Source organism: Protopterus annectens, chromosome 12.part0 (genome assembly GCF_019279795.1).
Source record: "Protopterus annectens isolate FY-2018-M chromosome 12.part0, PAN1.0, whole genome shotgun sequence".
In the NCBI taxonomy this organism is placed as follows: domain Eukaryota; kingdom Metazoa; phylum Chordata; order Ceratodontiformes; family Protopteridae; genus Protopterus; species Protopterus annectens.
In genome coordinates, this window is record NC_056746.1 from 643,088,305 (window position 1) to 643,101,044 (window position 12,740).

The 12,740-nt window shown below is 40.8% G+C and overlaps 1 protein-coding gene across 2 annotated transcripts in view; it reads right to left on the reverse strand.

Moving 5' to 3' along the window:
- Positions 1-12,222, reverse strand: part of LOC122816758 (probable cytosolic oligopeptidase A) — a 907,285-nt gene extending 895,063 nt beyond the window's left edge. For both annotated transcript variants that reach the window (XM_044089771.1, XM_044089769.1), the window contains exon 1: positions 12,103-12,222. In XM_044089771.1, coding sequence (XP_043945706.1) covers positions 12,103-12,170 — 68 coding nt within the window. In that variant the 5' untranslated portion in view covers positions 12,171-12,222. The remainder of the gene's footprint in view (positions 1-12,102) is intronic.
- Positions 12,223-12,740: the final 518 nt, after the last annotated feature.

Consider the following 12,740-nt stretch of genomic DNA (forward strand, 5'->3'; position numbering starts at 1 on the left):
AAAGTTCTTTAAAGCATACAGGTTTTGTGGAAATTTAAGTTTCTGCCCCTCATTCCATACCTTGTCTCTATTTTGTATAGGACTTGGACTCTAATTCAAGGGGCAAAGAAAAATTTTACACTTTTTTTACGTAAAGTGCAAGGCCATTTAGGATGCTTAAAAGGGATGAACTGAACCTTTCTACTGCCTCATCTAGTGGCATGGCTTTTAGTATAGTCCAGTTAAATGAGTTAAGAACAGATAAAATGATTAAGGTTAAAGTTTGAGAAATTACTAATATTGTGTACATTTGCTGTTTGGCGTGGTGAGTAATACATCTGATAACATATGTATGACAGTAATCACTAATGGATTGAGGAAGGATTTATGATGCACTATAGTTGCTAGGATCAGATACCAGAATCCAGTCAAGAAAAGGACAAGTGCTCTGAGATTTGTAATAGTGACTAGAAGAAGTAACAAGCTGTTTGAAGCCAAGAAACCTGATGCTAGAAGAATAGTTAGCAGTAAAAGTACTTTAGTTCATATTGACATCATCTACTGTAATTGTTTCATTGGCAACATTGTGTAAGATCCAGTAAAGGATGTCTTCAAGGGCAGACATATTGCTTCCTGTGGAATATATAGCGCAATTAGATAAAAAGTCTGTGGTTACATACTAAGGCCTTGTTAAGGTTAATTCTGGTGGCTGCCAAAAAGAATGACTAGAAAATGGAATTCAAAACACTAAACCAACTATACCTGAAGTAGTGAATATTGTAACAAAGATAAAAGAACAAGAGATGGCATCTTTATAAAATGGTAAGAGTCCGTTACATAGAAATTGTGGGAACAACACATCAGAAAAATGTTTTGGAGGAAGAATGAGGTTAAAGAGAAGGCAGGAATTGAATAATTTATGTAATGTTGCCTAGATTAGAGGATATATTTGTAATGTATAATGTTTGTAAATATGAACGTGTTAATAAGGTTTGATTATGTCATAAGTTGTAATTCAATAAATGTCTTTAAAAAAGGGGCAACAATATACAGTGTTCAATGAGAGATTCACACATACAGTTCAGTGATTTTCTTTACAAATGTTACATTCATTTATGGAAGTAAAGTTTAGTTGTTTGGAGGTATTAGAGTTGACCAGAGGGACTGTGGGTCAGAGGCAGCTGGAGAGGGAAGGAGGGCCTGAGTTAGGATGAATGTTACCCCACAGATTAATTTCTGAAGAATGTTGGAGAGCTTGAAGTTTCTAATGGTAAACTTTATTTTTGTTTTCTTTGTTCTGGGGTGGTAGTGAGGTGAGGTAATAATTTTGTATTTAAAATAAAAAGTAGGTGAGCTGTTAAATACACATGGAGTAACCTCTGGTGAAGAATTTGGATAGAATGGTTTAAATGGAGGCTTATGGTAGGTAAGGAAATGTTGGGTGTAACAGTGATCTGGTAGTCTGTGAGTTGAGCAAGTAGCAGAAGTAGAGTAGCTAAGTTAGTGAACGGCGTATTTACTTTTGATGTACTGTTTACTTTAAGGCCACCACAAAATCTGGCAAGTTCTCAGGGAAATGGTGAGACAGAATCTGTTACCCACCTTTTCAAGAATCTGTAAGACACACCAAGCAGCACTATTAGAACCAAATATGGAATAAATGATTAGCTCAAAATTGACAAAGAAGTGCAACAAGGCATTTTATTATCACGCTGTTTAATTTATATACCAAATAAATCATAATTAATGCTGAGTTAGATGACTCAGGAGCTGGAATTAAATCTTTTGTGAGAAATATTAACAAACTCGGGTGTGTAGATGATAATAGACTGATGGGTGAAAGGAAGTAGCAGTTGAACCTGCTAAGGAATATGAAGGTAGAACATGCAGAATGTGACTTACTGCGTAACATTAAAAAAACTATGATTATGGCATCTCACCGACTGATTATTATTCATAAGCATAAGGTCAGAAAGCTGGTGACTGCAGCCTTGAAATTAAACAAGCCTGCTTCTTGGGAGGAAAGCTATGGCAAATTCTGATAAGATATTAAAGAGCAAAATACGTCACATTATTATCAAAGGTCTGTTTATAGTCAAAGCTATGTTTTTCTCAGTAATAACAAATGACTGTGAGAATTAGGCTACAAGTAAACTTGTAAGCCAGAATTTCAATGCTTCTAAACTGCAAATCAGTCAATATATAAGGAAATAAATGTAGACTATTTGCAGGAAGGTCTGATAGTAAAACTGAAACTCATCCCATTGCCCATATAATGTGAGGACAAAAATCTGCGAGAAGGCACTGACACCGGGTGAAAGACTGAATGCAAAAGAAGAGGAGGGGTTGTAAAGGTTAGGCTGGAGAAGCAGTACTGCTAAACTAATGAATATGTATTAAAGAAGTTGTGGAGAGACAGGCTGGGTATGCTAAAGTCCCTGAGGTTATGAAGAGTAAGATTTAACAATAATAACATGTAACTACATTAAAAAAAATGATGGCAGTTTACTGGGTGTATATAAATGACCACAGTTGCTTAATGTCAGCTTGTAAACTGTCAGAATACTGTGTTTGTCTGTTTGTATTTACAGGTTTGGAGTCCCTTACAAGTTGGTACCCAGGCCATGTGTTTCCTATGACACTATTAAAGAGACAGAAATGGCTAGCAAACATTACAGAGTATAATAATAGGTAAATTTGTCTATCACAAGTTCTACTGAAGCAGCCTACATAATGATTTAATCAAATACCCAAAGATAACAACAGCTGAATACAAATTAACATGTTGGAACCAATTGACTACTATACAGAGACTGCTTAATTGAAAGAGACGTTAAGGCCTTATATCTCCACAAGACAGTTCATAGGATCATAGGAGATTACTAGGCTGTCAACCTGGAGGTTATTTTAAGCCTAGCTGTTTCAACCTAATGTAATACAGTAGAGGTACTAGTCAGTACCTAAAACTGTATTTAGTGATGACTGCCCATGTCCAGGAGGGTTGTGGGCACTATGCCCGGTAAGAAATTACGGTGCCTCATCCACTCATCCAGGTTCCTCTTGAACAGTGTCATAGAGGTTCTCTGTTTCACATGAATTGGTAGCCTGTTCCAAAAAAGGGGCAATCACTGGGAGATAAATCTGTCCCTCCAGCATGTCCTATTTAAGTCACAGGCCATATTTAAGTCCTTGGAACGGGTAGCCATAGGTCCATTTGATTTACGCATGTGCAGTAAGTTCATTAGGTTTGGGTCTTGGGTTGCTCTGTAGGCCAGGCATAAGCCTCCCCTAAGAAGTCTAAATGATACAGAGTATAGTGACAGGGATTTTAGTCAGTCCGTGTAAGGAACATGCTGGAGGCCCTTGATCTTCTTTGTTAGAAACCTGAAGTCTCTCTAATTGCTGTAGATGCTTAGTACGGTACATACCAAATGGGGCATTACACTCAGTTATGTGCCAGATAAGTGCTGAGTAAGGGGGTTATAACTTCTTTTGCTCTCAGAGATGCCTTTATTAATCAAGTGAGCTATGTGGAAAGCTTTCCTTACAATGGTAGACATGTGGTGGTGGTTGAAGTTAAGGTTGCGGTCAACCTGTGATCCCAGGTCCCTTACCACTTCATGGGTACTTAGGGTATTGTTACTGATTTGACAGTGGGAAGGCAGATTGTTTGTACCGAAGGGAATGATGATGCATCTCTTTGCATCAAGTTTGAGACCGTGACTAATACACCAGTCACTGGTCTGTGTGAGACCATCCTGAGTTGTCTGCAAACTTGGTCAGCCACAGCCCTTTAGTTCTGACCTGAACTTCTGAGAAGTATATACCAAATGGTAGGGGGCCCAGCACTAACCCCGGTGGCACCCCACTGCTAACAGGTCTGCTGGTTGATGTGGAGTAACCCACTTTGATAGTGTGTATCCAGTTTGTGAGCCAGTTGGCAACCCATCTTACAACGAAGGGGTTTACATTCAGTTTGCTAAGTTTATTGGTAATGCCTGAATTTGGGATTGTGTTGAAAGCCTTTGCTAAGTCAAGGTATGCTGCGTGCACAGATCTGCCCTCATCAATGGCCTTAGTCACATTTTCAAAGAAATCCACCAGATTTAACAGGCAGGATCTGCCCTTCATGAAGCTGAATTGGCTAGAGTCCAGGGTTTGGAGGTCACCTATGTCTTTATTTATGAGGTCCATAATGGTACATTCCATGGCCTTATAGATGAGCCAGTCAGGCTTATGGGTCTGTAATTCCCTAGGTCTGTTGCGAGGCCACCTTTGTGGATGGGAATAACTGTAGGTGTTCTCCATTCCACAGGAAAAAACCCTGTGGTTAGGCTACGATTGAAAAGGGTACTTAGTGGTGATGCTAATTCGTGTTTTAGCCTGTTTAGAAGACTGCCTGGGATATTATCTGGTCTCATAGAGGCTGTGTTCTTTGCCTCAGAAAGGGCTTGGAGGACCTGCTCTTCAGATATGTAAGGTGGGAAGGAGTTGGCGGGAAGGTTTGTTGCAAGTTAGGAGGGGATAAGGGAGTGAAATTTTCACCAAACCTATCCACTAGCAGGTTTGCTATCTCTATGGGGTTAATGTGTGTGATACCGTTGGCGACCAGTTCTGCACATGCTTGGTCCTACCCTTTAGGTTACATACACAGCTGTAAAAGGCCTTATGGTTATCCTTGGCAGTACTTGCTAGGTTTCTTTCAAAGGAGCTATTGGACAATTTGACAAGTTGTCTTATTTGCCTGTTAAGGCTAATGAGGGTGCTTTATCATTGTTGGGTCATTGTCTTTGTTTTCTTGGACAGCAACTTTTTGCTTTTATTGTACAGTTTGTTGATGCTGGAAGTCCACCATGGCAGCTTGATTTTACTTGGGGCTCTGGCTTTGATTCTATTTGGTACAGCCGAGTTTATACACCTATGCAAGTGATTGTACAGGGCTTTAGTGTGTGCTTCATCATAGTTACCACTTTCAGCTTAGGGTGGGGCTTGGAATGCATTTATACCTTCACCTAGGAGGGTATAGTTTGCTTTGGTGAAGTTTTTTAGTCTGATTTCACCCTTTGTGAGTTCTGGTGTTAGTGTCAGTTCGAAGGTAATTGATTTGTGGTCAGTTTTAACTAATGAGGGTCCAACAGTTCCAGCAGTGCACCTGTTTGACATGTTGCTGAGGACAACCAGACCTAGAATGTTTGTTCCTCTTGTTGGTGTATGGACAATTCACTCCAGGGCATTTGAATTCACAAATTTAAGGAACTTTTCTGCTAGCGAGTTTGGGCTAGAGTAGATTTCCCAGTTGATGGTGAGATAATTGAAATCCCCCATAACCAGTGTGTTCGGTAAAATTTGGATTGTCTTCAGTTTGGATAAGTAGGCTTCATGGGTGATGTGACCCATGGAGGGGGATCTATAACTGGCTAGGACTTGAATGGGGATCTTACCCACTGTAACCTGGACCTGCAGTAACTCCATGGAGTTGTCCATTCTAACTACACGGGAGGTGAATTTATCTCCAATATAGATCAAATACCACCTCCTTTGGTTTTCACACATTCATTTTGCGGTCTAAAGGTGTGGAAGGCATTGTAGCCTTGCAGGACCGGGGTGCTCTCTGAGGTCTTAAACCAGGTTTCTGTGACTGCACAGACATCTACATCTTCTTGTGACAGAAGTGCTTCCAGAGAGTGCAGTTTTTGGTTAAGCTCCTACCATTTAGCACCATGACCTTTATTTTGTTCTGTATGGTTAATTTCACGTCAGTAATATTGTTTTCGAGACCTTGCCTAAAAAAGGCACTATGGGGAGGCAAGAGCCTTTGCCAGCAGCCGAAAGCCTTGGGGTACCAGGTGCAAACTGTCTCTTGCAAACAGTGAGGTTTGTCGACCATGGCTTCCCAGTCAGACAGGAACTGGATCTCCTTGGAATGCCACTAAAAACTAGGCCAATTATTGAAATCAATTATTTCTTGTTTATACCATGGCATTATTCTAGGTGAGGGTAGTATGCTGCTCAAGGTTACGGACATGCCTGCCTGGGACACATACTCAGAGAGCTCGACCATGCCACTCTTCATATAGTCCATCGAGGTACATCTCAGGTCATTCCAACCAACATGAAGCATGACAGAGTCATAACGGTAATTACTGCTGAGACCTGAGTGCATGTGTGATTTGGCAAATACTGGCACCAGACAGGCAGCTGACTGTGACTTTCTCCTTGTTCAACCTGGTGAGTGGAACATCCGTGTGTCTCACTATTGAGTCTCCAATGACAAGAAAACTTGTTTTTTTTGAGTGTTATGCCTTACGGGCTTGATGGGTGAGACACTGGTGTTGCTATGTGTCGTCGGTGCTGTGGAGACTATGTTAGCTGTAGCAGACTTGTGTTTTGGAGGTCTCTGGTGTTTTGGTAAGTTTTTTGAGAGAACCTCGACACATGTAGATTTACGTGTTTGATGTGTACTATGTGTCTGAGTAGTGGTATGTGTATGAGTAGTGGTACTATGTGAATATGTAGTGTTGGGCGAGTTGACAACCTTCTCCATGTTGCTGTTTTGCGTGAGAGAGTATGGATTCTAGATTCTTGGTGTAAACACATCTCTCACACTCTCTACTAGACTGTGTTATTAGCAAAGGGTTGTCTGTGTACTTTAGGCAATTGCTACACTGCCTCAAGAGACCCAAGTCAACAAGGTTGGCAGGAGAAACAAGGGTAGCCTGTCCATAATGCTTGATTGAAGACTGTTGTCACTGGGGTGGCTTTTCAGAAATGATCATGGAGGAGCTCAGTGAAGGGATATTTCTGCCTGGGTTTTAAAGGAAAATTTGCTGAATTAAACTGTCTGGCTTTGGCACACAATTCGTGGTAGTGCATGGTGCTGCGTGATGTGCAAACAAGCAGAAACCTGCTCAGATGCAGGACCTAAATACCAAAAGCTAAAACTTGAATAAAACTCTAAACAAAATTCAAAAGGACCAATAAGGATGCATATTCCAAGCCCTAGACCAGCCTCTCTTTACCAGTCAGGTGCCAATCAAGCACAATTATCTCACTAAAGTGCAGATAGGCCCCTTCCAATCCAAGAGGGCCTGGAAAATAGGCTCAGAGCAAAAAACCACTACAAACAGATTTCAGAAGCAGCATGCCTGGATTTGAACTATGCTCAAGCTACTAGCTACCCTAGTTTCAGTGGGTAACATCAGAGAATATCTGACACAGCAGAAAAATAGCAGTGAGACACTGAAAAAATGTTTAAAACAGCAGAAAAATCAGCTAGGAGGCTCTAAAGAATGATTTAAAAAATGTGTTGTCATCCCCGTTTTGAAAAAACTGGTTCCCATGAATTGCCACATTGATGGTAGCCCACTGAACACAGAAGGAGTTATAAGTTATCTGGAAACACAGGCTAACAGCAACCTCTCTTTTGACCACCACATTGCCACTGTGGTCAGAAAGTCCTTCTATGTGGCACATCTCATTACTAAGGGTTTTGCATCCAAGAAGAATGAGGTCATTGTCTCCTTCTACTTTTCCCTCATTAGGCCAATCATCAAGTACAATACCCCATTTGGCATATACCTCACTAGACACTTGCAACAACTGGAGAGGTCAAAAAAGTACCTCACAAAGAGGATCCTAGGCCTTAAACACTTGTTCTAAATGGACAGACTCAAAAACTCCAACTAATCCCTGTCTCATATCACCTACTTAGAGGCGATCTCTGCTTGACTTACAAATCCATGTCTGAGTTAGAAATGCTACATCTAAAGAAATCCCAATCCCTCCACACCACACACTCCAGAGACCTCAACCTCATTACCACAACAAACAGAACAAGCTGGAGGGACAAGTTCATAACCCAGAGACTGCCCATACTATGGAACAGACTTCCCATACATGTCAAGCAGAGCACCTCATTGGCCCTCTACAAGAGAAATTGTGTTGAGTGGATGAGAAATAGAAAATTCACTGCGGGGATCACTCCAGTGGCTCTACTCGAAAGAGGCACTGGGAACTAAGGTCGGGTGGCATGATGCCAGGGTAATCCTATGGGCTAGGCTTGTAAAGGCTCCAGGGCCATTAGCCTACTACACACCTATGAACAGTTAACAGATCCATTAGTTAAGTACTGCTTGGTGGGAAAACCAGAGCAGGCAGACCAAATAGCTTTGAAACACTGAAAAAAATACCAGTAAATACTTAAATAGTGAAAACAACAAGAAAGCTTGCTAAACAGTGAAAACAGCAATAAAATTTGATTTTACAGACACAGTGTACCAGCCAATTGCAGCATAACAGTGTAGTTTAGTACACAGTAAATAAATACAGTATAAAAGTGGCCAGCAGGCAATAAAAAAGTGCAGTAAACAGTATAAATAAGCAATAAAACAGGCAACTTAAGTTTTTTTTTGGATGCTCAGAAGCCTCTAGTCGTCTGGTATCTCAGCTCTGAGTTGTGGCTGGTAGCCCACCTCACTTCAGCTCAGTACAAACAAGCAGAAACCTGCTCAGATGCAGGGCCTAAATGCCAAAAGCTAAAACTTGAAAAAAAACTCTTAACAAAATTCAAAAGGACCAATGAGGATGCTTATTCAAAGGCCTAGACCGGCTTCCCTTTACCAGTAAGGTACCAATCAAGCACAGTTCTCTCAATAAAGTGCAGATAGGCCCCTTCCAATCCAATATGGACTGGAACATGTATAGAGAACAACTAAACCACTACAAACAGTTGCAGAAGCAGCAGGCCTGGATCTAAGTTATGCTACAGCTACTAGCTACCTTAGTTTCAGTGGGAAACACTAGAGAATATTAACACAACAGAAAAATAGCAGTGAAACACTGAAAAAAAAAACATTTAAAACAGCAGAAAATCAGCTGTGAGGCTCTAAAGAATGATTTAAACAGTTAACAGATCACTTCCCCACCTCAGTTCAGCTAAGTACAATCATATCATCTAGTGTGGGTCTGTTTGTTATTTTGAAGACCTGCCAGCTTGAGACATCTCTCCCACCTAGCAACCAGCATAGATCTGGCAGCACAGGCATAATATCATTACCTTATAAGTGTATTAATCAACACTAGATGCAGAATTCTGAACCTACTGCAGGTGAGTGAAGTCACCATCTAAAACTGCAAGACGGACAATAACGCAGTAATTAAGACTGGACAATAACAAAGCCCTTACTACTATCCCAAGGTTCAAGGCTGGTAATGACGCCTGATCTGGGTAACATTTTTAGACAGATATAAGACATCTTCATGACAGACAACGCATGATGCCTCAAAGAGTTAGCCTCTCATCAAGAACAATGCCCAGGGCGCAAATATGTAAAACAATTCTAACCGATTCCCTTCATAAGTGATCAATGGACAGAGTATGGATGGATGACAACATGATCCAGCTGCTCTGGCCTAGACTGGAGAGAGCTTCAGCTGATTAAGTGTCATCCACTGTGGAATGGGGTCCAAGCAGTTTTCTGAGGATGTAAAGTCAGGAACACACTCTGAAGAAAAAGAAATGTGAATATTGTCAACATATGACTGATAACAAAATATTCGTCCTTACAATGACCTCCCTTATCTGTAGCATTTACATCATCAAAGGCCCAACAAAGAAGCCAAAACTGAGACCTGTGGAATACCACAATCCAGCATGTAGTGGGCTGAGAAACTTATACCAGACACCAAAGATTATGTACGACCCGAGCTATAAGACAAGTTATTTAATGACGTACCTGTTAGCCTGTTATATAACTTCAGATACTTGATTAGGATCCTGTGATCCACAATGTCAAAATCCAACAAAAGGTCAAGACAGATCCTAGATCAAATATTTTTGATCCCTTGCCGTCACAAGGTCAATAGCCACACAGACAAATGTTATCTCTGTATGGTGACTAGATCAAAATCCAGACTGACAAGGATTTAACAAGCAATACAGATGCAAAGAGACTAACCTCTTTATGAGCTTTCCAAATAAAGGGAAATTTAGATACAGTACAATAATTATCCAGCATTTTTTTTAACCAAGGGTGGTTACATAAAAACTGGAGTAACCAGAATATCCTATAATGAGGGCAGAAACATCCCCAGTTCTCAAAAAGGACCATAGGAAACAAAATCAGTGAAGTCAAAGCCCTAAATTAATAATACTTACTTCAAAGTGAATCCACAGGTCTTGTCATCTACCTAGGCTTTAAACTCTCTCAGGACTAACCACCTAGGCTTCTATGAACTAGGGTAACAAGGAGATCCGAGAACTCTTGAAGAAAGACTCCAAGGTAATGTGCAGACAGTACAAAAGAAGAAATCTGCATCAGCTCCAAGGATAAATTCAAAGCAGTTCAATTCTCCAGCCTCATGTTTGGCCAGTTCCATGTTAAAACAGAAAATAGCCACCCCACCACTACAGTGACCTTTGTTGGAACTGCAAATTACTCAGTAATAAAGCAGGATGTAGAAACCCATGCAAGGTCTCAAGTTTTCATCCAGCCAGGTCTCAGTAATAAGCATAAGATAAAATGCACAGACTAAGTCCCATATAAAACCTGGAGTATTCATGATTGATATGGCATTACATAATACTGCCCCAAGCAACTTGTTTAGGGGGACAGGTTCTGCTGACAGGTCAGAGATTTAAATACAGCACCCAAAGTGCTGGCATAAGGCAAGAACCCCATTCCTCATGACATTTCACCCTATGGCAATATACTCTTGTCCCCACCAGGCAGTCCATGTCAGAGCAAGTAAGACAGGGTGTTCTCCTACCCCAGCCCTATTACTCTTTGCCACTCACAGCCTTCTACAATTAAGGAACACACTGGAGTCAACAAAGCACCAGCAGAAAATTTCCAGAACAGTCTCATCATAAGTTATCTATGCATGACCACAAATAATTAAACCCTACAGCTCAACACCCGCAGTGCTATAAAATAAAAACAATATGGGATTGCCAAAGAGCTGCGTACTAGTGAGGCAAAAAGCAGCAAAATACCGAATGTGACCCAAAAGAGAAAAAACTATGCTGTATGATACACAAAATGCAATCGTAACTAAGTAATATTATGACTTGAATACTAATTAAACAAAGCTACAATGAGGGGGCTGTGCCTAGTGTTAAAATATACTGCAAGACTTAAGAGTTTTTTCTGCAGTGCTTGTGAAATGCAGTGTTGCTTACACAGTGAAGACTATTTATCTTGATTGTGTATTTCTCTACTGTCATCACACACGAAGCTTAAGATGCCCTTGTCAAAAAGTAAACACTAGATAAGTAAGAATATAAAATAAACATTATCACTGGCATCAACGGTTAAAGGAGTGTAACTGCCTCTGATGTTCATCTCATTCTTGTTGAATTATGAGTCTTCTCTACATCAACTTTCAGCATAGCTCTCAACCTATCAGGGACAAATCCAGCAAAAAATCAGGTACACTTTTAACGCTATTGACATTGAAGGGCGGCCACGGTGGTGCAGCGGTTAGCGTTGTCACCTCATAGCAAGAGGTTCTCTGGTTCGATCCTTGGCTGGGGTGCCTTCTGTATGGAGTCTGCAAGTCCTCCCTGTGGTTGCATGGGTTTCCTCCGGGTACTCCGGCTTCCTTCCACATCCCAAAGACATGCTGTAGGTGGACTGGGCACTCTAAATTGGCCCTAGGTGTGTGTGCCTTCTGTGGAAGGCTGGGTGCCAGGCTGGCAACTCAACACTGTAAAACTCCACTGCCAATCATGAGCAGATAGGTGTTCTGCTGTGGTGACCCCTAACTGGGAAAAGCCTGAAGAAGAAGAACTTGTGATATTGAAAGAATAAGATAATGCGAATTAATATACAATTTCTGAAGTAAATGAAGTCTATGATTCTTAATTATTGTCATGATTTATTAAGTGTAATTCACCACCTTTCACCAAAAATCACCAGTTTTGGGTGGGATTAAGAAGGACAGATCTATAATGTTTGTCAAAAAATCAGGGACAGTTCATCGGTACGATTTGTACTTTTAAACGAGCGTTCCCTTTAAGAGGATGCGGAAGTGCACTATGTGGGCTTTAAGTAGGAACGCTGCACTTCCTGGATGGCTTATTTTCGTAATCTTCATCTCCCTTACTGTGCTCCCCTTACTTACAGTAGCTGTTTCCGCCTCCTCCGGCAGTAGCGAAACACTCCATAAACAATGTGCCACAATGCAGCCATTTACATAATACACTGCTCAACTTCAAAGACCATGACCGCCGCGGGATGAAAACGTCAGACACAGGTTGCGCGATGTAGTGACGTCTTTCTCCTGCTAAAGTAGGAGTATTAGAGGGCAGGTGTTTTGTATGTTGCGCGAATGTAGTGTTACTCAGCACCACCAGTGATGTATTACACTTGCCTTATTTTTCCATTGTCTCTTTAGTGCAAACGACTTTTGTTCTTATTTATCCACTCTGTTTCTTCTCAGCGTTAACCTTGTGCCATCTCGGTGTTATAAGGTTGCTGGAGTTATTAAATAATGGCAGTTGTTTGAATTTTAGATTTTACAGCCTTCGTACAGTGTATGCTGTTATAGGAGCTGCAACTTTCTAAATTTATAAGAGGGGTTTTTAAATATCTGTCTCTATTTTGGGGTCGCACCCCCCCCCCCCCAACATAATTTTGGCTGTGTCCAGATTTTTTGCGCTAAGTGCTTGAGAGGTGTACTTCTCAACTGTTAGATTTTATTATTGTTATTATTATTTGGTTTGTTTCTCATAACATTTTTAGTTTTTCAAGTCAATTATT